General features: G+C 51.4%; 7 protein-coding genes across 7 annotated transcripts; 5 read left to right on the forward strand and 2 right to left on the reverse strand.

Annotated features, from left to right (window-relative positions):
- Positions 1 to 623: 623 nt before the first annotated feature.
- STEHIDRAFT_64191 (chromatin associated protein KTI12) lies at positions 624 to 1896 on the forward strand (the record flags this gene model as incomplete). Its single annotated transcript, XM_007307759.1, has 5 exons — positions 624 to 795; positions 864 to 1024; positions 1167 to 1246; positions 1309 to 1468; positions 1573 to 1896. 5 exons carry the CDS (start codon positions 624 to 626, stop codon positions 1894 to 1896), a joined length of 897 nt encoding a protein of 298 aa, XP_007307821.1.
- Positions 1897 to 3427: 1531 nt separating this feature from the next.
- Positions 3428 to 9460, forward strand: STEHIDRAFT_149196 (uncharacterized protein). Its single transcript, XM_007307953.1, has 9 exons — positions 3428 to 3840; positions 3904 to 4285; positions 4340 to 6715; positions 6809 to 7101; positions 7167 to 7945; positions 8031 to 8129; positions 8189 to 8630; positions 8698 to 8759; positions 8822 to 9460. The coding sequence occupies exons 1-9, from the start codon at positions 3701 to 3703 to the stop codon at positions 8938 to 8940; spliced, it is 4692 nt and encodes a 1563-aa protein (XP_007308015.1). The 5' UTR covers positions 3428 to 3700; the 3' UTR covers positions 8941 to 9460.
- Positions 9461 to 10550: 1090 nt separating this feature from the next.
- On the forward strand, positions 10551 to 14437 carry STEHIDRAFT_63761 (uncharacterized protein; the record flags this gene model as incomplete). Its single annotated transcript, XM_007307718.1, has 18 exons — positions 10551 to 11396; positions 11457 to 11501; positions 11560 to 11622; positions 11690 to 11989; positions 12047 to 12206; positions 12275 to 12357; positions 12414 to 12543; positions 12608 to 12621; positions 12677 to 12720; positions 12775 to 13006; positions 13085 to 13180; positions 13236 to 13297; positions 13350 to 13501; positions 13559 to 13661; positions 13722 to 13746; positions 13826 to 14098; positions 14187 to 14312; positions 14387 to 14437. 18 exons carry the CDS (start codon positions 10551 to 10553, stop codon positions 14435 to 14437), a joined length of 2805 nt encoding a protein of 934 aa, XP_007307780.1.
- Positions 14438 to 14910: 473 nt separating this feature from the next.
- STEHIDRAFT_160441 (uncharacterized protein) lies at positions 14911 to 16603 on the reverse strand (the record flags this gene model as incomplete). The annotated part of the gene is made up of 3 exons (XM_007307954.1): positions 14911 to 15704; positions 15803 to 16282; positions 16345 to 16603. The coding sequence occupies 3 exons, from the start codon at positions 16601 to 16603 to the stop codon at positions 14911 to 14913; spliced, it is 1533 nt and encodes a 510-aa protein (XP_007308016.1).
- Positions 16604 to 18696: 2093 nt separating this feature from the next.
- On the forward strand, positions 18697 to 19294 carry STEHIDRAFT_124155 (uncharacterized protein). Its single transcript, XM_007307955.1, has 3 exons — positions 18697 to 18731; positions 18793 to 19193; positions 19251 to 19294. The coding sequence occupies exon 2, from the start codon at positions 18952 to 18954 to the stop codon at positions 19126 to 19128; it is 177 nt and encodes a 58-aa protein (XP_007308017.1). The 5' UTR covers positions 18697 to 18731; positions 18793 to 18951; the 3' UTR covers positions 19129 to 19193; positions 19251 to 19294.
- Positions 19295 to 19777: 483 nt separating this feature from the next.
- STEHIDRAFT_102221 (uncharacterized protein) lies at positions 19778 to 21853 on the reverse strand (the record flags this gene model as incomplete). The annotated part of the gene is made up of 11 exons (XM_007307956.1): positions 19778 to 20264; positions 20327 to 20496; positions 20562 to 20610; positions 20678 to 20687; positions 20747 to 20762; positions 20823 to 21104; positions 21159 to 21241; positions 21310 to 21417; positions 21498 to 21546; positions 21618 to 21644; positions 21704 to 21853. 11 exons carry the CDS (start codon positions 21851 to 21853, stop codon positions 19778 to 19780), a joined length of 1431 nt encoding a protein of 476 aa, XP_007308018.1.
- Positions 21854 to 22584: 731 nt separating this feature from the next.
- Positions 22585 to 24906, forward strand: STEHIDRAFT_149199 (uncharacterized protein; the record flags this gene model as incomplete). The annotated part of the gene is made up of 7 exons (XM_007307957.1): positions 22585 to 22862; positions 22929 to 23511; positions 23567 to 23607; positions 23672 to 23941; positions 23995 to 24061; positions 24130 to 24331; positions 24454 to 24906. 7 exons carry the CDS (start codon positions 22585 to 22587, stop codon positions 24651 to 24653), a joined length of 1641 nt encoding a protein of 546 aa, XP_007308019.1. The 3' UTR covers positions 24654 to 24906.
- Between the last annotated feature and the right edge of the window lie 2401 nt (positions 24907 to 27307).

The raw sequence follows: 27307 nt of genomic DNA on the forward strand, positions 1-27307 counted from the left end.
TTGTTTTCTGTCTTGCATTGCTGTCGTGTCCTATGTTGTCTTGCATATCCCCACCTTGCTTGAGGTTGTATGTTTACGGAGTTTGCTTCTGATGTACGCATATTGTCGCAGCGTTTCTATGTGTTTCCTTTTCTCGGGTTTCTGATTGTTTTCCGTACAATAAATGAGAGAATGTTTTGTATCTTCAGGGAGACAGCCGCAAGATTAAGTGAGTGTGAACAATGGAAGACATACGTGAGTTAGACGGTGTCTCCACAGTGCAAGAAAAGGACAAGACGATGGGGCAAGCAGTTTGGCAATCATCGGGAAGTGGCGCCACACTCCGAGCGCCACCTGGATCTCAAAGTACTGTCTCGATTTTCATCGAGATTTTCCCTTCTACTTGTACCCTCACTCTCGGAGTTGCCCCTTAGCTCTTCTATCTCGCTGTTGCTCGTACACCTAGTTCTGCTGTTCTAGATTTGTCCGACCTGATCTTCATCAAAATGTATTGTGCGAGACATTATCCCTCCACTGCGCGCGCCCAAGACTTGACTTGACCTCCATCCCAGCAGAACACTCCAACTCCCATCTTTCGTCCTCTTTTTTGATCACCGACGTCTTGGCATCGTACGACTTAATATATGGCTCTGATAACAATATCCGGATACCCATGCTCGGGGAAAACTCGACGTGCAGAGATGATCAAAGTCTTCCTCGAAGATCGTCTCAAAGACCCATCCTACGCCGGTCCGGCGCTCAAGGTCGTCTCTATCTCGGATGATACTCTAGGTCTGGACAGAAGCGCTTACGATGGTGAATGACTTGCCCTTGATACTATTTATACGCCCTACTCAACTCATGGTGGTATGGTGCTCGTCCAGACAGTCGGTCAGAGAAACCAGCCCGTGGCGCTCTCTTCACGGCGATGCAGAGGCAGATGGGTCAGGATACGTTGTTGATCGTGGATGGGATGAATTACATTAAAGGGTTTAGGTATCAGATGTATTGTGCGGCGAGAGAGTTCAAGCTGAGGGTTTGCACTGTGCGTCTATCTCTTCGCACTCCTCGGCCTTTCACTGCCCTCCCTCCCTCTTTGGCCAAGAGAGGTCTTCGTTTGGCCAGTATTGGGATTTTTTTTGATGGTGGTCATGACGCCAGAGACTGATGTGCGTGGAAGTGTATAGGTACATGTCGTTGCGCCACCCGAATCATGTAAGAGATGGAACGAGGAGAGACAGGATGGGAAGGCGTATAAGCCCGAAACGTAAGTCTTTCTACACAACACCGCTCATCACCACATTCAGACTCATACGCAGTATGACATAGTCTGGAGAATCTGATCCAACGATACGAGGAACCGTCGTCTATGGTCCGATGGGACTCGCCCCTGATTACTGTGTTGTGGGAGGACGAGGTTCCTACGGATCAGATATGGAAGGCAGTCATGGAGGGTAACGTGAAGCCTCCAAACGCTGGGACACAAGCTGTAAGTTTGTCCTTGACCTAATTGACCTCCTTGTGCACTATACATGTGGTTGACGAAACCGCGTTCCACACCACGCCACATCCCGACGTCCCGCCACTCTGCAGGTCGCCAAAGCCCCCAGCTCCGCCCTGCACACCCTCGAACAAACAACAACGGCCCTGCTCTCCCTCATCATCTCCTCCCCATCTTCCGGCGGCCCCACTACTCTCACCCTTCCCAATTCCGACAAGACACCCTCTAGGATAACGATATCGATGCCGCCACGGACGGTCACGCTATCAGAGCTGCAGAGGCTGAAAAGACAGTTCGTCACGGTGCATAAGAAGGCGATCACGCTCGGGACGGTGGAGAAGGGGAGTGTGGATTGGAGCGAGGAGAGTGTGGCGAGGAAGTTTGGGGTTTATTTGGAGGAGAATTTGAGGGGATGAGGAGGCGGATGGGTATGTGGGTCAGTTGTATTGCGAATGAGGTGAGGTGTAGGAAGTTCTCCTGAGTGGTAAAGTGTAATTGTAACTGGCGTGACTGAAGTATTTCATGAATAGTTATGTGCAAGGATGGGCTACAACTCAAAGCGCTCTCCAGTCAGCGAGGAGGAGACGAATATCCACACGCCAGCTCAGAACAGACGATCCCGAGTTCACAGGCCATTCTCCCCGACTTGCCAATGGTTACACTCCCCATCGTGAGGTTTTGCTTTGGACTGATTTGTGCAGTTTCATTTGTGCAGTTTCACTCGTGGATTGAAGGGTTGGATAAGTAAGAGGATCGGAAGAGGTACATACGAGATGTCACAGCCATGGTTGATGGTCCCCTTTCGCCCATCGAGTCCTAAGCAGAGCATAGCAGGGAAGGAAAGGTCACCACATCCTCGCGCAAACATTATTTAATGGAATTTAACAGAGCAAAGCTGCAGAGACACCTGAGGGCGCACACATCGCCTAGATACAGGTTGCGTGTCGGCGGCCTGCTCAATCATTGATAGATGCGGGTCACTTGGGGATCGAGCGGGCATCATATTAAAGGCAGATGAACCAGGCGTTGATATTTCGTCTGGCAGGTTAATGAGCGGTAGTGGTTGACAGGACATGCCATGTCAATTGATCATTTTAAGCATGCAAGTTATTCAACATAGTGTGGCGAAGGGGTGTGTGGCGAGAGAAAGAACGCGAGAGCGACGAGTTCCCGGGTGGTAGCACTGCTTGTACTAAGGGGAAGCCAACACATGTTTGATCGTCCGTGCGTTTGTGAGATGAAGACTCGAGAACGACTCGCGAGGTCTAGATCGTATCGGAATGCTGGGCGTTGTGGGGTTGGCGCACAGATGCATACGGCGCTTCGTCGATATGTACGGCACCAATTGGCGTCAGTTTCCATCCGCACAACAACAAAACGGCTATGGCGGTGCACAGGGACAACAGGGAACAACAAAAAACCCCAGGTTCAAAGCCACAAAGCCCGATTGATGTACATAATAATATTGTGTCGCACTGCCCAGGAAAGGGGAGCATGTGCTGCGACATGACGACAATTCAGAGGGAGAAACCGGAGGAACACCAGGAAGAGCAGACGGCGGCCTTCAGGATTAAGAAGACCGCACTGTTCAGAGTGTTCCGAGGGCGTCAAAGCATGCAGCTCGTGTATACTTGGATACCAAGAAAATGCATGACACGTATGAAGGTGAGAAGGGAAAACATTCAGATAGAGCAGGGTGGCGAGGCGGTCTGACAACCGAGAGCTTGATAGAGAAATAGGTGGGATTCGAAGACCGATAAAAGCCATGAACGAAGGGATGCTAAAGACAATCAGGGCTGGTATAGCAATGTGCCTTGGGAGAACGGGGGAGATGGTGACGGAGCGTGGGATGTGGCGACATCGCGTTGCTCGATATGTAGCGTGGCCCGAGATCAGTTGCAACGTTCGACCTGAGCTTGACAGACCCTCCCATCTCATCCGCCAGCTGTGCTCGTCGGCGTCCCCCACATCGCGCCCGTCGCTGTCCCCCACAACTTGGTTGACTTCGCCGACGACGTGCGGACCGCGGCGCTGGCAGGACAATATTTGGACTAGCACTCTCTTGGCTTGGTCTCTCCCGACCACCATCTTATCGCTCCCTCACCCGACGCCCCGTTCCAACTACAGATCGCCCGCTAAGGACACCCACGTCCACACCGATCAGCACTTCCATTTTATGCTCGCCGCTCTTCGAAGCGCGCACAACGAATATACCTATTAATGTCTTCCTACAATGTCCAAGACGCAAGCTCCGCCGCCGCCCTCTCCGCCGCCGCAGCAGGCGTTACTGAAAACAAAGTCTGCCCGGGATGTCAACAGTCGGTGATGGATGAAAACGGCGGGGTTGTCATTGCTTTCGGGTGCGTTTATCACACATCATTTCCGCTTTGAATAGCAATGTTCATATGGAAGCCCGACGTCAGCCAATCTTTCTTCCATGTCGACTGCTTCAAGTGTGCGAAATGCCACAACAAAGTTACTGCCGACACAAATCTACTCCTCCTCTCCGACGGCCAGCCCGTCTGTTCCAACTGCTCGTACTCCTGTAGTGTCTGCCATCAACCCATCCTCGACGAGGCTATCATGACCGGCGACGACAGCTACCACGCGCACTGCTTCAAATGCAGAGCATGTCATAACCGCATCGACGAGCTCATGTTTGCCAAGACAAGTCACGGCATTTATTGCATGAACTGTCACCACCAGCGCGTAGCTCGAAGTCGACGGCATGCTCAGAAGCAGAAAGAGCGAGATAGATCCGTTGGTGTTGGAGGTAGCGGGTCCGCAAAATCTAAGGAGAACGGAGTGCGTACTTGTTTGTCTCTACCTTGTTCCTATATCTAATCGTTATTGTTGCAGACGCGCCCCCCATATTCAGCTACTAGACCTTCTACTGCGCAGTCGTCCACTCCATCTCGAGATGTACCTCCTCTCGCCATACCTTCTCGCTCTAACACATTGCCTTTGAACGACTCCCACCCGTCTTCTCCAATTGCGCCCAATAGACGTCAATCTATAAATTCTTTGAACGACAACAGCCAAGCCCCTCTACAATCCCATCCGTCCAACGGTCGCTCTACTCCATTGTCTGCTATGTCTCCCACTCTGGCCCCTCCGGACATCAACGGTCTTGAGGCGTACCTTTCCCAGGGAAGACGACCTTCACTTTCCTTCGTCACGGCTTCTCCAAACGAATACTCAACATCCCAGAATGCATCCGCCGCGTCACCTCCGATAAACTCAGACCTCCTATCCCCTTCCAGCGAATCCAGCGACCATTCGCTCCGCAAGCGGCAAAGCTTCGACGGTCGATCTCTTAATATACCCACGTCGAACGGCTCAGTTGCGGCACTCAGCATCCCTGGGAAGACGTCGCGTGTTGCTAAGCGAGGCTCCATCCTCCCTGGGACCGCGTTTGATACCAACGGTGTTTCGTCGTCGACATCAGCAGGAAATACTTCCCCAATCAGAGAGTCATCCAATTCTCCACCTTACAGCTCGTCTGCTCGAAATGGCCGATCCTCTCCCTACCGATCACCATCACCATCCCCACTCAAAGAAGAATTTTCCGCAGAGTCTACGCGTCGACCTCCCATGGAACACTCTTCATCCAATCCATCATCAAAGGACAGAGACCTGCGGATAGAGTCGCCTCACTTGCGGACTAGAGCGGAATCTTCGAGCACTTATCTTCCCGAGCATCCCAAACCGCAAGATTCGCTAGGGCCAGGGAGACCACCATTGCGACCCAGCGTCACTCTCGACCGAGTACCTCCCCGCCCGTTCGCGCTTTCTAGCGCTGCTGCTTCTTCCGAATCGCTTCGGGCGCCTTCTCCAGCTGGCAGTATACGCCCACAACGGTCCTTCGACGATCGACTGGCCGCGAGACCTTTGAACGTCCGTGGGACGTCGCCTACGAATTTGAGCATCGACGTGGAGAAGTCGAGGAATGGGTATTCGTCGGCCCTTGGGAGTGGGAGGTCGAGGCCTACGTCGCCTGCACATCGTGTCGACGTGCCACATGGGATCGAGAGTGGCACGGACGATTCGAAGGAGAGCGAGGACGAGAAGTCGAACGATCAGCACGGTGTTGAGGACTCGGAGGACGACAAGCCGCCTTCGCTCCCCGAGAAAGAGCCCAAGTATCGACCTAGGCCGGAACAACTCAAGCTTCAATCGAATGGGAACAAAGTCTCTTCGTCGTCGTCGTCGTCCCAGGAGAACGATTCGGCGCCCACGTCCACAGTGACCACAAGGGGGAGAGAGAACAGCCTCGTAGACGACTCCGACGAATCGTCACCCGTCGAGCGGGTCTCGCATTCAACATACATCGCGCCCGCTCTCCCTCCTATTCGTTTCTCCATGGGTCCAGGCGACTTTTCCGAGTTCCTCACGACGGTCAGTAATTCGAAGGACCACAGAGGCTCGCTCAAGTCCCTCGACCAGCTCGCGAAACTCAGCCAAGATACGATCGCGCAACTCGACGCTATCTCTTCTGCGTCGGCTTCTCCCCCGGTTACCGACACTCCGTTGACCACGCCTCCGCCCACGGCGGCTAGTACGGGTGCGGATAGTACCATGACTTGGAGACCGATTGCAACGCCTACGAGTAACAGCGAGTGCACCATCTCGTCGAGGTTCTCCGATGCTAGTTCCGCGACAACGACTATCGACGGAACGTCCACCGTGCCCACGAGTCTTCAATCGCACGACGATATGTCGATGAAGTCGAGTGCCGCGCCAAGGGCCGGAGCGGAGCAGGTCTCGAGGCAGAATAGCCTGGGGAGCAGAAGTGTGGATAAGCTGAGACTGCAGCAAAGGAACGGGACCTCGCAACATGGTCGGTCGGCGTCGTCTGAGTTTGGAGGGCATGGACAATCTGCCTCGGCTTTGACATTGATCCCACGACCACGATTCGACTCAAACGCTTCCGCCGTCGATGTCTCGTATCAGTCTGGTGCTCAGATTACCGTGACAGCTCCGGGCGGGGGTGTTTTGCGCCCGGTGAAGTATGGGGCAGGAGCTGGAGATGCTGCTGTTGGTGGTAGTGCTGCTTCTGCAGGGACGGGGAACGATCTTGTGACGAGGAGGTTGCAGGAGGCGTTGAATGATGCAGCGAAGAGGGGGGCTACGCATGTTAATCTGGACAAGGAGTTTGTGCAGGCGATAGTGATGGCGGTGGAGCAGAGGAGGACGGAGAATGTGGAGATGAAGGGCAGGTTGGATGGCATGAAGGTGCGTTTCTTTGGCTGTTTCTCTGTCTCTGCACTCGAATATTTTTTGTGTCGAATGGTGACTAATTTTATTTTTGGGCGTGGTGTGACACAGAGAGCGAGCAAGCAGTATATGGATGGTCTGACGGTCGCCCAAGAAGAGTACGATAAGGAGCTAAGTGCGAGGCGAGAGGCCGAGGCTGAGGTCACGAGGTTGCGCATCTTGCTCTCCGGTCAAGCGGCACGTATCACCGCTATGTCGAGCGAGAGCCGGAAAGGAGAGGTGCAGAAGCAGCTTGAGCGGGAGCTTACGGATAATTTGAGTGGTTTGGAGAAGGATATCTCGAAGTTGAAGGTGGAGAGGGATGTTACGCTTGCGGAGGTCGAGGAGCTGGCTTCGTCGAAGACGTACGTGCTCATCCTTTCGTTCCTACTCTTCAGTATAGAGGTCTGTACTTATTTTGTCGAAACAGCTCCCCTAACCTCACTGTCGACGAAGCCTCAACTTCCAGGATGGGCCGTTCGTTCTCCATCCGTCTCGATACCATCAAGTCCCAATATTCTCGCGAGCTTGTGCCTCTCACAGAAGAGCGCGAGGCCCTCCTGCGAGAGATTGCTGAACTCAAATCTGCACGGGATGTCTTCCTCGAGGAAACTACTATGCTCAACGCCAGGAACGAAGAACTCGCGCAACTCAATGCACTTTATGCCCGTCGTACAGAAGCCGCGCCAATCGATAACCACATGGTCGACGTTCCACCTATCATTCTCGAGCGTATGGAGAAGAGGTCAGGTTCGTTCGACAGGCAGAGGACGAACACTAACGGCACGGTGAACGGCAACGGCGGTATCAGCGCGTCGAACACCGTCTTGACGACGTCTTCCTCGTACGGCGGCTCGGAGGACAGCGCTGACAAGTTCGTCAAGGTGCAGAAGAACGAACTTCCCGCCGGCGGTGGTGGTAATGGTGCACCTGCTGGTACAAACGCGGAGAACGCACAGACGTTGAGGGGCAAGTTCAAGTGGATGGGTGGCGGTGGCGGTGGCGCGGGGAATAGGATCAACAAGGAGAATATTCAGGTCGTCGTGAATCCGTCGCCGGAGCCTCCTAAACAGAGCTTGAATCTGATTCAGCCGATGGATGAGGGCCCGCCGAGGGGGAAACATACGTTCCAGTCGATTAGCGTGTTGAGGATTACGAGGTGCGATCATTGTGGGGACAAACTCTGGGGGTCATTGCTTCGATGCACGAGTGAGTATCGTCAAAATTACTCTCCAGCTTGATCCTGGTCTTGTTGTGTGGAGGTTACTGATGTTTCTTCTGTGTCTGCGTTTAGGTTGTAATGTGTCTGTTCATCCGAGATGTGTGCATCATTTCACTACGACGTGTTCGCTACAAGCACCGACCACCAATGTTGCCCATGATGGACCTTTGCGTGCGTATAGTTGCTTTTGATATATAGAAATTATGCTGACCGATGCTTTTCGTGCACAGCTCCGTCCATGTTTGGTCGCGATCTAATCGAACAAGTCCGCGCAGACTCCAGGGGAGATAGCCGCATGGTCCCCATCATCGTCGAGAAATGCATCCAAGCCGTCGAACTCTCCGCCCTCGACTACGAAGGTATCTACCGGAAGACCGGTGGCACCGGCCAGTCGAAGGTCATCACCCAGCTCTTCGAGCGCGGTGACTACGCCGCCTTCGACCTCCACGACACGGACAAGTTCAATGATATCTGCAGCATCACGTCCGTGCTCAAGTCGTACTTCCGTGCGCTGCCAAACCCGTTGTTGACGTATGCGCTGCATGACGAGTTTATGCATGCGAGTACGACGAAGGATCAGGAGCAGAAGGTGGAGAAGTACGCGGATTTGGTGAAGCAGTTGCCGACGGAGCATTATTATACGTTGAGGTTGATGATGCTACATCTTCATCGGTACGTCTCCTGTCAGGTCTATTTGGGATCGACATAAGGAGAGCTTACGTTGTGATTGTTGGGATAGGATTCACGAACGGAGCGAACACAATCTCATGACTGCACGGAATCTGGGCGTTGTGTTTGGACGTGAGTTCACGCCTTATAATTCCTATGATGTCACACTGCTAACGTAGCATAAATCTTTACAGCGACGCTCATGCGATCTCGCGATCCTGGTGCCGAATTCAGTGACATGGCTGGCAAGGCCCTGTCCGTTGAATGCATGGTGGAATATGCCCCCGAAATATTCCCTCCATTATCGCTCTAAACGTCTTCTCCGTCGCCGACTGCCCACCTCGTACCATCTCATTCCACCCCGATTCGTCCACTATCATTTGTGTTATCAGTAACTGTATTCAAACGGACTGTCGGACACTATCTTCATCCTTCCCCGCTGTGTTGGTATCGATCGATGGGCTGAGCGGTTCTCTGCCCCTTTTCCTTCGTGTTTTCATTTGGTGTTTGCGGGGTTTTCTTCTCGGGTTCTATGGGACCCACGTATTTATCTACTTTCTTGTTTTCTTCATTTACTTGGTGTGGCATAGGTACAGTTCTCAGTTGTTCGTACTTTTATTATCACATTTCTTTTCTCTCTCTTTACATCTATCATTTCTATGTCACATATCTATATATACCCCGGCACAGGCTGCACACCATCTTCTCTCTCTCACTCACTATCTTTCCCTCCACATGCCCAACCATTCATCCTCTCTGTCTGTCTCTCAATCATCCACTGCCAACATCTGTCTCTATCTCCTTCCCGTCTTCTCACTATCTTTCAGCCTCTGTTTTTCCCTTCCCTTTTGCTTGTACGCGAACAGAGGTCTTCGTGCCGTCGCCACCTCGATCTCTCATGTGCTACAGCCCCTACTCCCCCTCTCTCTTCGGAGTCACCTCCATTCATAGTCTTTCACTTTCAGCTTCTTCTGTCTACCCACTTTCCCTTTCGCTTTCATGTTTTTTACTATCATACATAGTGCGTTTTCAGCCGCTTCCTCTGTCTGTTGTGTGACGATGTAAATGTCGGCTACTAGGCCCTGGCGCGATAGACGGATATTTGATGGCGGTGGTGTATCTTATTTTATTTCGATCTTTGGAGATATTTCACAATGGAGGGAAATATATCCATGGCTGCATATACATCCGCGGACTGTGAGGCATATTTGCATCGACACAACCTTACGGAAGACATTTCTGTGGTCGACGGTCGTGGAATGATGACGAAAAAGCGCTGATCTGCACACGATCACGTGATGATGTTCGTTTGTTGAGACGCGACGCGTCGAAGCTCGCATCTGTTGAACGTACGGCCACAACCTATCGCCACCTCAGGACATTTCTCGTCCTTGTACAATTCTCCCAGTACACGACTGCACGACTAACGACTAACGAATCATGCCTGCCAGGAAGAAGCCGGTCCCCTCTTACTCAGAGTCGCTTGAAGAAGAGCTTTCGACATACAATGCCTCATCCAACGGCCATTCTCGAGATCCCAGCCCCGTTGCCGCCTCCCATACTATGCGACATGCACTCCAGGAGCTCACACCACCGCCGCAATTCCTTGGCGCCGACGACCATAACGACACAACCCAATCCATCAATCACGCCACAGACGGAAGCTTTTCTTCCAGCTCGTCACATCGCCGTTCGCTTCCGGTGCCAGTGACACCTAATCGACTCATTCAGCGACATTCAGCCTCGCCTCAGACCCCACGCACGGGAAATAGTCCTGGATATGCTCAGTATGGGGCTTCGCCTGCACTGGACCGTGTAGAGGCCGGTCGATTCGACGAGAATGAGAGGACAGGAATGCTGCAGTCGCATAACTCGCATACTTCGTCTACAACCTCTTTCTTGCCTAGACTTCCTACCATGGACATGGGCGAACCCCTCAAATGGGATGGATTTGTTTCACGAAGTTCTCTTCATGATCCTTTTACCGACTCTGCTGCAGGAATCCGTTCATCTCTGATTTCTAATCAATCGCGGCCTGTCTCAACCGTATCATCCTATCACGATGCCATTTCGACCCATACTCCACAAATTACAGGACAGACACAGGGTTATACGGCCTCACAGCTCCCTTCTGTGACACCCAACAGACAATATCAACCACTCAGAAACTCTACAGTCGCGGGTTCGCCTCTGGATCACTTCCGCCGCGATAGTGAAGCGTTGCTCAGTTCTGGATCTCATCAGCGTGGGTCTTGGGTCAACCTTTCACGCTCAAGGTCGCCCACTCCTCGTCGAGACAAGCGCGATGAAGACGAGGTGGACGAGAAGTTAGACTCCGAAGGCGAATCAGAAGATGGCGATGAGCTCGACGATCTCCCCACACAAACTGTCCAAGCTCGCCTACCCACCTCCACCTCCACTGCCCTCCCTGCCGCCGACGGTGAAAAGACCCCTTCGTCCTCCGTCTTCACACAGAGCACTGCTAGCGCTCTGGTCGAGACGAGACACTTCGGCCCCGCGCCCACAGGACGGGTTCTCCGCCGCCACAAAACCAAGAAGCGCGTCTCACTCACGAACGGGAACTTGGTCGTCGATATACCCGTGCCTCCGAACTTGGTGCTTCCGAGGAAGGGCGATCTGGAGGTGATGAAGATGAGGTATACGGCGGTGACGTGCGATCCGGACGAGTTTGAGAAGAATGGGTTCTTTTTGAGGCAGAACGAGGCTGGGAGGAAGACGGAGTTATTTATTTGTGTCACAATGTTTAACGTGCGCGTCTCGATTATGACAATATTGTGATTTTATTGATGCTGAAGCTTCTTTTTGCAGGAAGATGAGATATTATTTTGTCGGACGCTATATGGCGTTATGCAGGTACGCCCTCACCGCTGGCCTAATTCAGATGCAGACACTGATTGATGGTTATTCTCAGAACATCGCCCACTTGTGCTCTAGAAAGAACTCCCAGACCTGGGGCAACGAAGCTTGGAAGAAGGTTCGTCTCTGGCTTTCTCACTCTTTTCAATTTTCTTGACCAAGTCTGTGCAACCCACTTCATTCAGGTCGTAGTCTGCATCGTCGCCGATGGACGCAAAAAGGTGCATCCTCGCGTCCTCGATTGCCTCACCCTCCTCGGTGTCTACCAACCAGGTGGCCACATGAAGAATATGATCAACAACAAACCAGTCACCGCACACGTCTTCGAGTACACCACGTCTTTCGCGCTCGACCCGAACCTCCACTTCCGCTACCCTGATAAGGGAATCGTCCCGACCCAGATTATATTTTGTATGAAAGAGAAGAATCAGAAGAAGATTAATAGCCACAGGTGGTTTTTCAATGCGTTTGGATCGATGCTACAGGTAAGCTTGCTTCACGCTTCTTGCTTGGTATGCGAAACTGACATGTGTGACTCGCAGCCCAATGTGTGCGTGCTCCTGGATGTGGGCACGCGGCCCAAACGCAAGTCGATCTATCACCTCTGGAAGGCGTTCGATTTGAACTCGAATGTGGCGGGTGCGTGTGGCGAGATCGCGGCGTATAAGGGCAAGAATTGGTCCGCTTTGCTCAACCCTCTAGGTGCGTCCCCAGTGTTCTACACATACTTATAACATCCGATATCTAATCACATTGCAATTTTACCACAGTCGCTGCTCAGAACTTCGAGTACAAGATCAGTTGCATCCTCGACAAGCCCACGGAGAGTTTGTTTGGTTATATTAGCGTTTTGGTAGGGTGCCCCTTCATCGTTCTCTACAGTGTGATAACTCATATTTAATGCGGCAGCCTGGAGCGTTTTCTGCATATAGATATATTGCACTGCAGAACAACAGCACTGGCCAAGGACCGCTAGCTTCGTACTTCAAAGGAGAGGTGCTTCATGGACGCGACACGGATATCTTCACTTCGAATATGTGTAAGTTCCGTAATACTCCCCAGACCGATGAGATGACAACAACCTGACGTTTTCGTCCCTTCAGATCTGGCCGAAGACGTATGTGTCGTCTCCGACCTAGCTCCTAGTACCCACTGCTCTAACTTGTTCATAGCGTATCCTTTGCTTCGAACTCGTCGCGAAAGCCAACTCGAACTGGTAAGTCTTTTGCTCCCAGTTTTATTTATTTATTCTCATATACTTGTCGCTCAGGGTCCTCCGCTACGTCAAGAGCGCTGTCAGTGAAACCGACGTGCCCGACGCTCTCCCTGAATTCATCTCGCAACGACGACGCTGGCTCAACGGGTCCTTCTTTGCCGCGACCTATGCCATTGCTCACGTCGGGCAGATGTTGCGCTCGGGACACAGTTTCTGGAGGAAGTTTGCATTGTTAATACAGGTTGGGTATAATGTTCTGAATCTGATCTCGTCGTGGTTCGCGATTGTGAGTAATTCTCTGATCCGGTCTTGTGTAAAGGGTAGCTTTGGCGACAAGTGCTGATGGTTATGAATGGGCGCGAAGGGCAACTTTTATCTGTTCTTTGTGATTCTGACATCGTCGCTGGAGGCATCGACATTCAACCTGAATGGCATCGCGAGGTTCAATTCCATCGTCCAAGTACGCTGCCTGCATCTCCTTCTGACACCACTCTCGTCTAATGCAGTATTGGCAGTACATCATGGGCTCCATCGTCATTGCCTGCTTCCTTTTCTCCATGGGAAACAAGCCGCGCTCGTAAGTCTTTCGCATTCAACCTAAGGTTGTAACTGACGGGGTGTATATGCAGGGCTGCATGGAAGTACAAGCTCGTTTCTATATTCCTCGCCGTGCTCATGGTCTATCTTCTCGCCGCTGCCGTATTGTGCGCTATCGCTGCCTCGAGAAATGGCGACAAAGCATATACCGTCATGTGGTTTTCTCTGATCATCACGTATGGAGGTGAGTAGTTTCAGCTTGGAAGGAGTGCAGTGGATGATAATTGACGGAGTTCGATAGTATATATCTTTTCGAGCTTCCTAGCTTTCGATCCTTGGCATATGTTCACGAGTTTTGTGCCGTATATGCTTCTTTCGCCAACATATGTCAATGTCCTCAATATGTACGCTCCTCTTTCGGTGACTCTTTAACCTTCTCGTCGCTCACGATGCTACCTCTCCAGCTATGCATTCTCCAACCTCGATGACGTACGCCACACCAATCTACGCCACATTATTACCTCGCTAATGTCTTTCCATTTCTTCTCTCCCCATTTCCCCATTCCAGATCTCTTGGGGTACTAAAGAAGATAACGTCCCCGACACTGACCTCGGCGCCGTCATCCAAGATGCTCAATCTAAGGTCGACGTCGAATTCTTTGCCGAAGCCGCCGACGCCAACGCGCTCTACGAAGAGTCTATTCAAAACCTGAAAAACCGGACTCCTGTGAACAAGGGCAATAATAAAGCTGGGATGACTACGGCGGAGAAAGAGCAGGCGGCGAAAGAGTATTATGCGGGTGTGAGAACGAACGTGTTATTGGCTTGGGTACTGTCGAATGTGAGTGGTCCTTTAGTGGCAGTTTTGTGTGGGCCAAGAGCGAACGCTGACCATCTGACGTATTGGGTGCATCTCGTTGTTTTTTCAGGCACTCTTGCTTGTCGGGATCTTGGGTGGGAGTCAGTCCACGGATACTTTCTCTGGGGGTACCCTCACCGCGGCCAAAGCCTACCTCACGTTTGTCCTCTGCTTCGTCGCGCTGACCAGCATTATCGTGAGTCCACACAGTCCCGTCCGTCTACACGTTCTGGGTTGCTTATGAGTTATTTGCTGTTGACGATCATACAGCGCTTGTCCGGATCGACGATGTATCTCCTTGCCCGCGTCTTCACTGGCTGAACGCTGAACACACTACTACTTTTTTTACTTCTGCTCCCTTTGTTTCTCCCTTATTCCATTTCCCATTTCGGGCCTTTCGGATGTATCTTTTCTCATTATGCTCTATCTATGCTCTATTTCCTTTGCCATTTACGTTTACCTCTTGGTTGCTATTACCTTTCTGTACTATAACTGCTTGGTCGGATCTCCCTTTTCTTCTCCCAGGACAGTTCTGACTCGCTGCGCGAGCCCGTGGATCACACTCTGGAATTTCTAGTTCTACATCGACATTGTACAAAGATTGAACACCACCACGGCTACGCCACACTAATCTCGTCGGAAGCGTCACGAACGCAACACCTCAAGAAAATTCGGATACATTTGTTGAGCAGAGTAAGCAACGATGAAGTCAAGCAACAAAACAAAACATCGATGTTCGTACTTACGCCACCCAATGTGGCGCCACATCCCATCTACATCTACACTCAAGCACTTCAGTCAAACAAATATTCGTAAAAACTCCTCTTGTCCCCACTGCGCTTTATCTGCACGACAGGCGGTGGAGGGGCGTGTACCTGTGTCACCCTCCTCCGTGCGCCTCGTCTAGCCGGGGACCTCGAAGGCGAAGACCCTGACCTCATCCTATCCCAAGCACTCCTCGATCTGAAAGACGCCGCTGTCCTCCGAGCGCGAGGAGTCTCTTCATTGTCCGTACGTTCAACTTCGGCCTCGACCGGCGTGATGGTTTCGGTCAAATTGTGAGAGGTGAAGACTGGGACTGGTACAGCGTGGTCGGGATCGGAGAGTGAAAGGGATTCGACGCCATGTTCGAGTTCGTGATCGCTGCCACCGGAGACGGACCAGGCGTCTGCTTCAAGACGAGCGATACGGGCGAGAGAGGATATGGAGTCGCGGGAGGATGAGTAGGCTGGATTAGATCCGACACCTAAACCTCCAGCTTGTTCATGCTCAACATCAGCCTCTGCACCTCCATCTGAAGAGGTAATATCAGATAATGTATCCAGAGGCCGTCGCCGGTCCGAGTTCAGAGATAGCTCGTGACCGGGTCCGACGTCGGATTCGGGTTCGGATTCGGATGGAATGTCAGACATGCCGCTTTCTTCTGAGAAGGCGGAGACGAGGTCGGAATCGTAAGATGCTAGGGATGAGACTTCGAGGTCCGTTGAAGGTGGCGTGTCGAGAGAGGCACGGGCGCGGGCGAGGTGGTCTGGACGAGTGACATTCGGACGGAGGAGATGCGTGAGACGGTGGGTCGGTGTATCTTTGCCTGTGCGGCCGTACACGAATCCAGAGAGCGTGATTAGCATCCTCGGGCCCACTGATCATGATGTGGTGTGGGCCAGATGTGTAAAGAGTATTACTTACTGAAGCTGACGACTTCATGGTACCGAGCGCAACAGTGCACGACATACCGGACCCAGCTATCCTCAATCCACCAAACCAATCTCAACGGCGTCCTCTCCACTTCCCGTACCCCCTCCTGACCTCCAACCATATTACCAGGATACTCGACACCATCCTCACCATTATTACCTCCGTCAGGCTGCAGCATGACTCCTCCCTCGCTTAGCCACATCATGAGGGTCTCTTCGACGTCCTGTACTAACAGCTGGGTCTGCGGCCCCGCTTTACGAAGCGTTCGACGCATTCCTTTGAGAGAAAGGCTGAATCGACCGGCATTAGCATCGTGTGGCGAGGGAGAAGGCGGGATAGTGTTTGGTAGTGAGACGCTCCGTGGCAGATAAGGCGGTAATGGGACAGGGAACGTCGGGACCTTGTTTGGCATGGAAGGCATCATATCCCTCTTACTCGGTGCCGCAATGTGTGGATTGCCCGTAAACCGGGCTAAATTATATTGTACACCTCACTTAGACGCAGATAAAGAGCAGGATCGGTCATGAGCGTACCATTCTCCTTCCGTCGTAGCCAGCGTTTACCTTCGTTGTCGTCTCTACGAAGAGCTTTCTTGGGAGCTGCTGGAGAGGAGGCAGACCTGGATACTTGTTCGCGGGTAGGTTGAAGATAAGCGTAGCGGCTGGATAGACCTGAGTTTCTCAGGAGAGCGGGGAAGGAGAGCGGAACGGGGCCGTCGTCTACGGGAGCTAGTGGTGCGTCTACATCCATGGGTGTTGGCTGAGCAGTGGTCGGTTCTACGACGGAGGCCATGGTGTAAGGTCAAAGTGGTGGGGGTTGCTAGATTTTGTTGGCGAAGAAGATAGAAGAGTAGCTTGCTACATAGTGTGGCGCTCCCAGTGCGGTGAGTCAAGTGATTTCAAATTCGCATCTCAGCCAAGATCCGAAGCCTTGGATGGGTGTAGGAGCCTGTAGGTCAAAAGTAACTGGGCGCGTTTTTCAACATTCACGACCGCCTTTATAAACTACTTCACCTGGGACAGAGAGGCGATATGGTACAATTGGTGCATGTTTTCATAAGAGGTATGTCTCTAGGGAAGGGGAGTCGAACTCGACAAGAAAGGATCCAGAAAGTAATAGTAGGCCCGGGGCTCAAGCTCTCCACATAAGTACACCATTCGCTCGGCTCAGAGATATTACATAGTCATACAACATTTTCTGTCTGCTCCGACTGGCAGTCCTGACTTGGACGATGAATAGTTAAACCTGGTATATCACCCATGCTCCTCGGTATCACGAGGTCGAAGAGTCTGTCATCCATCCGTTTCTCGGCAAGGGCTCGCAAGTCCAGCATCATGCGCGACATCAGAGTCGCGGAGAGTCTGTTTATTTGTACGTGGTCCAGGAGGGACAATAATTATGAGCCTCCCATATCAACACCCTTAAGTCTGAGGTTCACACGTACATGTTGCTCAGCGCGGTGTTTCTGACTTTGAGTAGGGGCTATAAAAACGAAGAGATGGTTAATGAGAGTCAATCAACAGTTAAAGTATGGATCAGGTCAGGGGAGAAAGACGTACAGGAGCGTACTGGGGATCAGATAGTTCAGTGAGAGTCTAAGACTTTGTGGGTAAGGAGAGAGAACCCGGGCGCACCAGATACATCAACACGTTCGCCAAGTTTACACCGACCAGAACGCTATCCATGCGAAGCCATGTCAGGACGACGAAGAAACACATGATAGTCCAGAGAAACGAGGTACTTACATGAAGTATAGGCTCCCTAGTACGAATGTGCGCAAGTTAGATCATGAGCACGTACCAACAAAAAAAGAGAACCGAAACGAAGGCTTGGAGACGAACCGTCTCGTAGAAACACCCGAAAAAGTGTTCTTGGATGTTTCCAGCCAACCATGGCGGCTTGAAGTGCGATGAGGACAAATACACAAGAGTCAAAAACGACCATGATGCTCCATGGAACTGCGAGGCCTTTACGAATGTGTGAGCAGTTAACTGCCGGGAAAAATCCTCAAACAGTTTAAACTCACGACGGCCCCTGCAAGTTATGACAAACAAGTATATCAGAGATCTTGTTCAAAGAACGAGAAATGAAGTGAGGAGGATAGAGGATATAGCGCACTGTGCTTCAGTATGGAATGGGTTACACCCTGGCATGTCGAGAACAAGCAAGCGCAGAGGTTCATCATCCTTTCCAGCTACCACAACCCACTACTTTCAAACCAAGGCTCCCGTCCCGGTCAGATTAAATGAAAATCGTGAAAGGACAAGCCGTACCAGGGTAGAGCCTGTCATAGCCATGAGAAGGATTACCATCAGGGCCAGGACGCATCGATGACGGATGTGATGGCGATACATTGCAGACACTCGAAGCGTGCAAAGAACTTGGAAAAGTAGAGCGATACAGAGTGTGTGAGTTTTCAGTCTTCAGAGACGACGCGAGGAGAGCTTACTGGCGATTATGAATTGAATGAGGGCGACGTAGGGTTGATGAAGATAATGCATTCGCCTACAGCTATGATACACGGATAAAATCAGTCTAGCCGGAAGATCGCCTCGTGAGCCGCTGTCAATGCTCTGGCTACTTACAACTGTGGCGCGGAACAAGTTGTGAAGTTAGCTCGCGACTTTTCTGAGATAGATGGATCGCTCACGGATTCGTCTACAGGATATATGAAAGCCTCTCGAGCAAGGATGATATGACCGAGGATCGTGCCATAGCGGGAGGCAAAGAAAAGAAACGACGGGAAGGTGACTTTATTGCGTGGCGGCCAGAACAATTGCACTTCGGAGCTGAGGGTTATGAGATAGTCATAGAAGAGTATGGCTGAAGACAGCGTCAGAGACCGACTCAACAATCTGAAGGTATATAATGCGGAAAGCAGTCACTTATGTAAATAGTGGATAGTATAGAGCTTGTATTCCTGTATAAACAGTACAAACCGAGTGAGGGTCCGCAGATAACCAGAGGTGATAGCCACTCACAGTTGAGCTCGAGCGCTCTCATAAGAGATTGGAACAGATTCAGCCATGAATCATTGAGAGTGGGCTAATAAGCAACTCCACGGGAGGTCGCTGTGGTGTAGGGAGGGAAATAACCAGGAAGGTATCTAGGCCTGTCAAAGGATGAGGTCCCCTAAAAACATGTCTCACACAGCTTATATGGAGGCAAGATCGTCAAAAGACGAGTTGGAGACCATCACAATGTCCCGCGTACGAACAAGCGCAGGACCTGTTTTGCTCGGGTCGCAGGTCCAATCCAGTTGTCGATCACAAAGGATCCGTGATGCGTCTATAGCGTTCGGCACGAGAGTCGCATAATTCCATCGTGGACCCTCAGACCAGAGTCAGCCGCTTTTGATTTATAAGGTGTTACTAGGAGAAGCCTGAGAGCAAAACATGAGCCTGAGTAGAAATGGAAGATGGAATGAACAAGCACTCACATTGACCCCCGAGAAGGATCACTGTTGGAAGGGCACCATCATCGCACCGCACGCTCTATGATGATCGTTGAACAGCGGCCCCCAAAACACCATTATATAGGAGGTAGGGTTCCTGTTACCTCTGACACAGATGAGCACACCTTCGACTACGATATTGTAAGCCTGGCGGGCTCACATATTCGTTAACCGGTAATTTACGCGTGGCTTTCGTAGTACAAACAAGTACAAACAGTACGATAATATTCCTCCCTGCGCCGCGGTCCCCTTTACCTTACGTTCTCTGACCGCAACGCAGGTATGAATCTTTTACTCTTACTTACCGTTACCGGACCTTACGTTCTCTGACCGCAACGCAGACGGTTTGATCCTGTTAGATTGGTCCGAGTGAGGCTGCCCCGCCAGACAGCCTTTCAGATATATGTTGTATCAGAATATATCAGAATCTTGATGAGAGGGCACGCAGATTCCCATAGATGGCACCATAATATGGTGTTATACAGAGGACCCCAAGCGAGTGCGGGACCAAATCAACAAGTAAAAGGCTTGCCAACAGTCCCACTCTTGTATGCATCCACGATCAACTGTAACGCACAGTTAGCTTCAGCCACTAGAGAAACCAGATGATCAAAGCACTGCAGACTGAGACTCGCCTTCACGCTCACATACGTCCCCGCCACACACATAAAGCCTCCCGCAATGATCGTCAATATTGCAATAACCAGCAAACCTTTCCTCCTCCCCAACCCTCCCCTAAGATACCGTTCATCATGCAGCCAGAAAAAGCCAGCCAATCCGTAGGTGTACCAGGATGCGAACAGAGCAGCCGTGATTCCGACGAGGTCCGAGAAGACGGGAATAGCGATGGCAAGGAGGCAGGAGGTGGCGGTCATGATGAAACAGAGGAAGGCCCAGACTGACCATCCGAGAAACGTATGGGTATAGACGTGTCGAGAGTGACGAAAAAAACGGACGAAAACCAGTTTGGCAGCAGTGTGGGAGCAGAGAGCCCCAGTTCTGTTTTGTATTGTGTTGTGCGTCGTGATTAGTAGTGAGCGCTAGCTACCACGAGAGAGTACGATACTTGCATAAGAAAGCTCAAAAGGGCGATGCCGAAGGTGATTTTCGACCAAACTGGAGGTAGGGAGAGAAGGGCTGGGGATTGGACGGTGCTCCCTATGTATACGTAGATGACAGTGCTGAAGATGACGTAGAAGATTGTGGAGAAGCCTTGAAGCATCCAGGCAGACTGCAAAACATAATGGCTGTATATTTAACAGAGGGCTCTGAATCCTGCAAAAGAGACGACCAAACCTTCATAGCTTCCTCCGGGTGCCGCATCTCTGAGATCAGGATGAAGAACCTAATTGATGAACACAGTGCATTGTTGAGATGTTGAACTGAATATTTTCGTCGCCGAGGGCTCGTACATGAAATGACCTGTGGGATCTGAAATCAGTCCTCACTAATCTGGCCGACGTGAATGATATCATGCATACCTGCGTAAGCAAAAACCTTGGACAATACGAAGCGAATATGAGCTGGGTACATTTGGTAAGGCGAAACCCAACGCACTGGACCCGTGATAGCTAGAAATGCTTCAAAAAAACTTGACTTGACCGTCACGTCGATGACACGCCCTGGAGTCGGGTTACGACCTGCGCCGATCATGGCCAAGACGCCAGCGAGAGTGATCGAGGCGCAACTGGCGAATGCGAAGAAGTTCAACCCATGCAGAGTGCGCGGTAAGGCAAAAATGAATGTCGCAGCTGAGATGATGACTACGAAGTCGACGGTGCATAGTCCTTGATTCGAGAGGACTGAGAGTGCTTGTTGGCCGGTCAATAGTTCACTGCCCTTGAGATATAGCTTCAGCGAATAAGCGACCATAAGATATAGTGATTAACCTACTGTGGCACAAATAGCGAAGATGACAGTTCCAGCAGAAAGAATCTCTCTACCCACAGGTCCAAACATGATGTACCCCGCATCTCCTGAAGTAGGCCACGCGACAGTGAGCCAAAATGGAACTATGGATACTTTACTGGCAGATTTCACTCACCCATGTTGTGTACATTGGGATGGTTTAGCTTGAAGTCAATCAGCAGTTTAGCCGTGAAAAGACCGAACATTCCCAGAAACACCGTCAAGATGATAGAAGGTACGAGTCCTGAATTGTGCGCAGCAGCTATTAGTCTGAAGCTTTATGAAGGGATGCTCTTGGTGTAATAAGAATGAGAAAGTGCCTACCCACAACAGCTACTGCTTGTGGGAGCGAGAGCATTCCATTGCTAACAGTCTTTAGTCATCCAGTCTCATCAGACTCAACGAAACTCATGCTCTATCTTGTAGTATGGTCGAGACACTCACCTCCGCTATCATCAATATACCAACAAACTGCAATTGTATGTATTTAGAAAGCATCGACAGACGCATAAGGGGACTGCTGAACGAACCTGCCAACTCAGGGTTTTGTAACGAATTTGGTGATCATCGGCGTCCACGAAGACGTCTACCTCAGGCTTCTGATTGCCAGAGCGTGTTGTCCCACTTCCGTGATCAGCTTCTCCCTCGATAACTTTCTTCTCTGAAACCAGCGCACTCATTGAAACGTCCTAGGATGAGCGGAATTAACAAGAGGAGAGGATGAGAGACTGTTGAGATGGGTGGGTGTGGGCATGCGTCTTTCGTGATATAACGGATACCGTGTGTATCGTCTATCTCCATCGAATTGCAGCCGCCCATAGTAGGGACTTAGATTGCCGAAAACATCGTGAAGCGGTTTATCGTTGTACTACCTACAGAAGATATGTACGTCGCATGATCAACGATACGGGCCAAAGAGTCGGAAGGGATATATCGAGTTGCGTGCAGTTTCAACGTCGGAATAGGAGGCTCGGAATACCGCTAGGCACATCGAACGCAAGGACCGGTACGCAAGTGTTTACAATCTGTAAAACGTAGTTATCTGCGGTATGTTGTCGAAGGAAGTTCGTCAGCCAGAAGCCTGAGAACTTTGAGAACTCACCCTCTCGGACTCAAAAAACCTTGCCCCTTCACTATTCTGCCTATCTTAAATCGATGCGCCTACGCGTCACACAGTCTAATGATGAATATCGATATCATTGCCTAACGACAATTTCCGATCCTGGGAGAAGGGGCTGGTCTGAAGAGAAGAAATTCTGGTTGAGTTCAGTTTGAGTTCCTGCCGGTAATTTCCGCACGCCACAAAGCGGTGTGCCCAAGTTGTGGCTCGCCACACTCCTCTCTTGAATACTCATGCGTTTCCCAAGCAACAGCCCTTGACAGGCAGCTCAACTGTTTTCCTACTACCACGATGACGAATCCATCCCATATACTCATCGCCCGTAACTCGAGAGGCACTCACAACCCTTCGGCATCTCTCAGTTCTCCTACAGAAACCCATGCTGCAGCGGCAGGCATCTTCAGATCCTCTGGCTCTCCTCCTTGGTTCCTTGAAGGCGTTGACACCGACGTTGTATCTGAACTTAGCATTGATGATTCAGAAGACCCAATTGATGTTGACCAGACGTTCACAAAGAGTTTCGAGTTTCCCGGTACTGTGAAGATAGTGGTGGAGAAGACAACATTCTGGCGCGTCCCATTCGTCATAACACATATCTCCATTGATGAAAAGTGATCCCTGATACTTTTGAATAGGGCCCATAAGGAGGTGCTGTACTTCGCGTCGCCGTTCTTCCAGGCCGCTTTGAGTGGCGACTGGGCCGAAACCGGTCGCCCAGCATCCATGTCTTCGGTCATTACTATCTCTCAACCTCCAACAATTCCCGGAGACAAACGTCATTCTGATCTCCCTACCGAAATGACTTTTGCACCCATGGATCCTGACATTGACCCCGAGGACTTAGACGTTGACCTTGACATCAACGAGTCCAGCGAGACGGAGGCCGAGACGAGTGATTCGTCGCCCAATACGCCGAAAAAGGACACGGAGAAGGTGAAGGTGAGAGAGGATAGCGCCAAGAGTCCAGAAGAGAAGGAAAGTGCAAGGAAAGAAAGCTTGGATAGGCTGCAAGGAGGGACTTTGTCTCCGAAGGTAGAGGCGACTATGCCTCCGGAGATTGAGGCTGTCCCAGGCCCGAGCAATGTGCCGAAGGAGAAGTTGAAAGGGAAGAGCGACACCGTGAGGCTTTCTTGGAAGAAAGGAACCCCAGAGGCCGCTGTAAGACGTCGGAAAAAGATTAACGGTCCTGATGCTGTGATTGTGCTGAAGGAGGAGAAAGTATGTACCGTCTCTTCTTTGCCGACCCGGGACCTTATTCTAAAGCGAACTGCAGGCTATGATATTTCACGACTTTCTTCGCTACGTCTATCCAAGGTGTGCAAACCTGCTAGTTCAGCCCTTCGACTGAATTGAATCAATTGGTTCTCCTGTGGTATAGTATGGAATGCACCATCACATGGAACAACGTCGAAGGCCTCATGAATATTGCACATAAACTATGTGTTCACGGACTTCAGCAGAAATGTCTTACCTTCCTATTAACACATGCCGCTGGACGACCAATCAAAGCCATGCGCATTGCCGAGCTGTTTGAAGAGGAGGAATTGTATCGGGAGTCCTCCAGGTTTGTCCTGGATAATCCGGGCGGGTGGACAGAGCAAGAAATGAGTGCGCTTAGCCACGAGACTCTGTTGAAGCTTGAGAAGAGGTCTGCTCCTCCAATCGTCCGTGACGACGTTCAATTGATCATTGTCATGACAGACGAACATGGTTCCTCGAACGAGTCCTAAAACTTGGTCTATTCCAAATCGCGAGAGAATACGAATGCGTACGTTTCTCGTCCTCTGGTTCACTTTTCTATACTACCCATCTCACGACCACTACTGCAAAACTCAGTGCCCAACCTGTCCCGATCCCAGTCTCTGTGCTCGCCTCCTTGAAGATAAATGGCGACAAGCTTATGCTGCGGTGTTTCGCTTCGGACCATGCCAACCTTCAATGGTGTTTCGGTACCTGCGCACACTCGAAGGCGTTAGTCCCCCTCTCGCACTCTCACACCTCGCATGCCAAACAACCGCTAAAGCCTTCGTCGCCACACGTAAGCATTATCCCTCCTTTCTGCATCTTTCGCGCACTCAGAGGTTACCCGGGCGTTTGTATATGTGTCTTGTGGTTATATTTTGCATCTCCACGCGGGTGTATCTTCGTCGACGCGCAAAGTCTTCGACCGCATGTTCTCGCTCGGCATTCGCGGGAGCGGTACTGATACTGCTCCTCTCGGTGCACGAGTGGCCGCTGTAGCGGGCGTGGCGAGCGCTACAGGGCCTCGACGACACTTTCTGTATTGCTCGCTCAAGCCGGAGGTGCCTGTGCAGCCGAGAAGTGCACGCAATGCCGCGATGAGTCAGTCGTTCTCTTAGAGCCTTAATCTGCGGGGGATGGTCCAATGCGAGTGATGGGACGCGGGACGCTCTAGGAGAGTATAAGGCCGCGCTTCAATATCGTTCGGCCGCAGGACGGGGGGATAGTTCTTCGAATGGAGAGACTGCTGTTTGGATTTTGCTATGATCTGTTGCTGCCTCTGCGGGTGTTTTACTTTGGCCTTTCATTGCACGGAATGTAGTCTGCTTGTGAGACCGACTTTTACAGTAGCTAGGAATATTATGTTGGCTCAAAAACCCAAGCTTTGCGTCGGCCTTCTATGGTTCCAAACGGAAGAAGATTAACAACGATTAATGGAATACCTCAACAAGCCAACGAAACGGCTGCATGAATGTACATTCTACAACTCCATAGACTCGTCGTCTGCGCCCTTGTCCCTTTCTCTCTGCGTTTGCGTCTCAGCCTTCATCCCTTCATCCTCTAACTCCTTTTCTCTTGCCTCTCTCGTCTCGGCCGTCTCATCCAACAGCTCCGCATAATAATCCAACGTCCAGTTACTCTCGGGCCATATCCTATCCTGAAACAACGCACCTAACTTACGATTCTGGCCAGGACCAGGAGGCTTCGTCTTGATCTTGGGACGTTTCCAGGGAGGGTCTTCTGGTGGACGAGGTTTTGATTGTGAAAGATAGGCGTTCAAGCCTGCTTTGAGTGTGTGTGGATAAGTCGCAGCTCGATTTGTTGTGGGTTCCCTTGGTTTCGAGGGGCCGGCGATAGGTAGAGTATCTGTGAGCGGCGCAGCTTCTCGTCTAGTGCTTGACGGTGAAGGGGAGCCTTCGTATCGTACACGCTTTCGAGGTGGAGAGGAAGAGTGCTGGAACGAATAATGTCAGATGGATGAAGATAAGTGAATATTGGGCAAATCGATCAACCCACACCGTCTTTCGTAGAACGCTCATGCGCCCCCGTTCTTGTTCGCTTCGCGACCTTGACTGGATGAGCATTCTGGCTGTGGCTGTGACTCCCGCGTGCCTGATGTCCTCGCTCTTGGGATGATGGATCCGGACTCGAGGGTGGCAGGGGTGACCGAGCGACGTTCGCCAAAGATGTCGATGTCTGTGGAGGAGTAAGCGGCGCCTTTGACACACCCTTCCCAGTCCGCCTCTGAAGACGCGCTTTAGTTAATCTATCGTCGTCATCGAGCTCCACAAAAACCGAGTCCCTCTGAGCGCGATTCGCATCAGGTTGGGAGCCAATCCCAGCAGGATTTACCCTGTGGCCACGATCCTGTGACTGTGTGCGGGGCTGAGATGCAGAACCTGAAATATCAGTATCTGGAACGATCGTTCGCCCGCTTCCACCATCAGGTGGAGGATGCTCCACTACCGGCGGTCGCGGAACCCTTCGCTTTTCTGCAGGGAATGACGTGTCTTTGGGAATCGGTGAGGGAGACGGAAAGGAAGAGGCATGTACGGGTGAAGACGACGTGAGTGGCTTCTGCCGCTGGGCTGGGGTCGGGGCGGTCAAGGAGGATGTAAGACCCGTGTGCTCGCGAGGCTGGAACACAAACCTCGGAGCAGGTAGTCGAGGCGACTCTTGTACGGACGATTGGGTGATTTGGAGAGGCGGAGACGACTCGCGGTGAGAAGAAGGGCTGGAATGGGACGAGCTCAGCTGAGCAGGACTGGCGGGCCTTGATGAGTGACCCGGGTTCGTGGGTGCCCAGTCGGAGGGTGTTGTGGGTTCTTCAGGAAGTTCGGGGTTACGCTGAGACGGCGGAGTTTGAGAGCTTGGAATGTGAAGAGGGTCTACAGGGACGAGTTTAGACGTGCATCACGAAGACAGACGAAGAAGATCACCTGTGCGCGGTTTATTACTTGGACACCGATTAGGGGCCTTTCTTTTCTCGATATGTTGAGACTTTTCCGGAGACGCAGCTTGTCCGCCTGACACCCGACTGGTTTCTTGCGTATCGTCGTCGGCAATAATGAACTCGTTCCAGGGTAAGTCAACGTCCATCGAACCGATAGTTACAGATAGAGTCTCGGTACTGATGAGAAGAGGGTCTCTACTGCGCTCCGGTGACTGAGAGGATGCATGTCTCACGCGGGACCCAGACGCCGGTGCAGGCAGAGGCTCTAAGTAATCAACCTCCTGCACGGGTCTGTCACGATCTTCACGTCTCACTTTGAGCACATTACTGGTAGACACAATGTATGGGCTTCAACGGAGACCGAGAATTAGAGAATGGCATCGAATACCACTCACCCATTGCCTCCGCCCTCCCGCAGGCCTTCTATCCATTCCTTGACCTCCGGATCATTTTGAATCTTGATGGCTTGAGACTCGAACTCCGCCTCTCCAGAGGACCCAATAATTTCGACTTTGTCCACATCCAGAACCAGGCATTGGTGTAGGCTCATTCCGACTGCACCTTTGCCTTTTGGGACTCGTCTGAATCCGAGCCTGAACTGCTTGATTTGTATGACAGCGGTTCGGTGGGATGTAAGAGCTCTGCCTTGGCTGTCAACGAAGCTGCGCAGAACCTCAGGTTAGGAGCAGTACCAGAAAAGGACGAGGGTGTTATGTACTTGCTTATCCTGGTTGTATCGCTTCACAGCGTCATGCGTGAAGCACACAAGTATTTTGTGTTTGCCATCAGAGATCCTCGCCCATACATCTTGTACGGCAG

The sequence above is a fragment of the Stereum hirsutum genome (genome assembly GCF_000264905.1).
Source record: "Stereum hirsutum FP-91666 SS1 unplaced genomic scaffold STEHIscaffold_14, whole genome shotgun sequence".
Lineage (NCBI taxonomy): Eukaryota > Fungi > Basidiomycota > Agaricomycetes > Russulales > Stereaceae > Stereum > Stereum hirsutum.

Excerpts from the sequence above, each read along its gene's own strand:
- STEHIDRAFT_124155 (XM_007307955.1), top strand. The coding sequence starts at position 18,952 with ATGTCTCACACAGCTTATATGGAGGCAAGATCGTCAAAAGACGAGTTG.
- STEHIDRAFT_149196 (XM_007307953.1), top strand. The coding sequence starts at position 3,701 with ATGTCTTCCTACAATGTCCAAGACGCAAGCTCCGCCGCCGCCCTCTCC. Across the intron at positions 4,286-4,339 it reads CAAAATCTAAGGAGAACGGA|ACGCGCCCCCCATATTCAGC; the intron begins GTGCGTACTTGT and ends TTATTGTTGCAG. Across the intron at positions 7,102-7,166 it reads GAGCTGGCTTCGTCGAAGAC|CTCCCCTAACCTCACTGTCG; the intron begins GTACGTGCTCAT and ends TTGTCGAAACAG.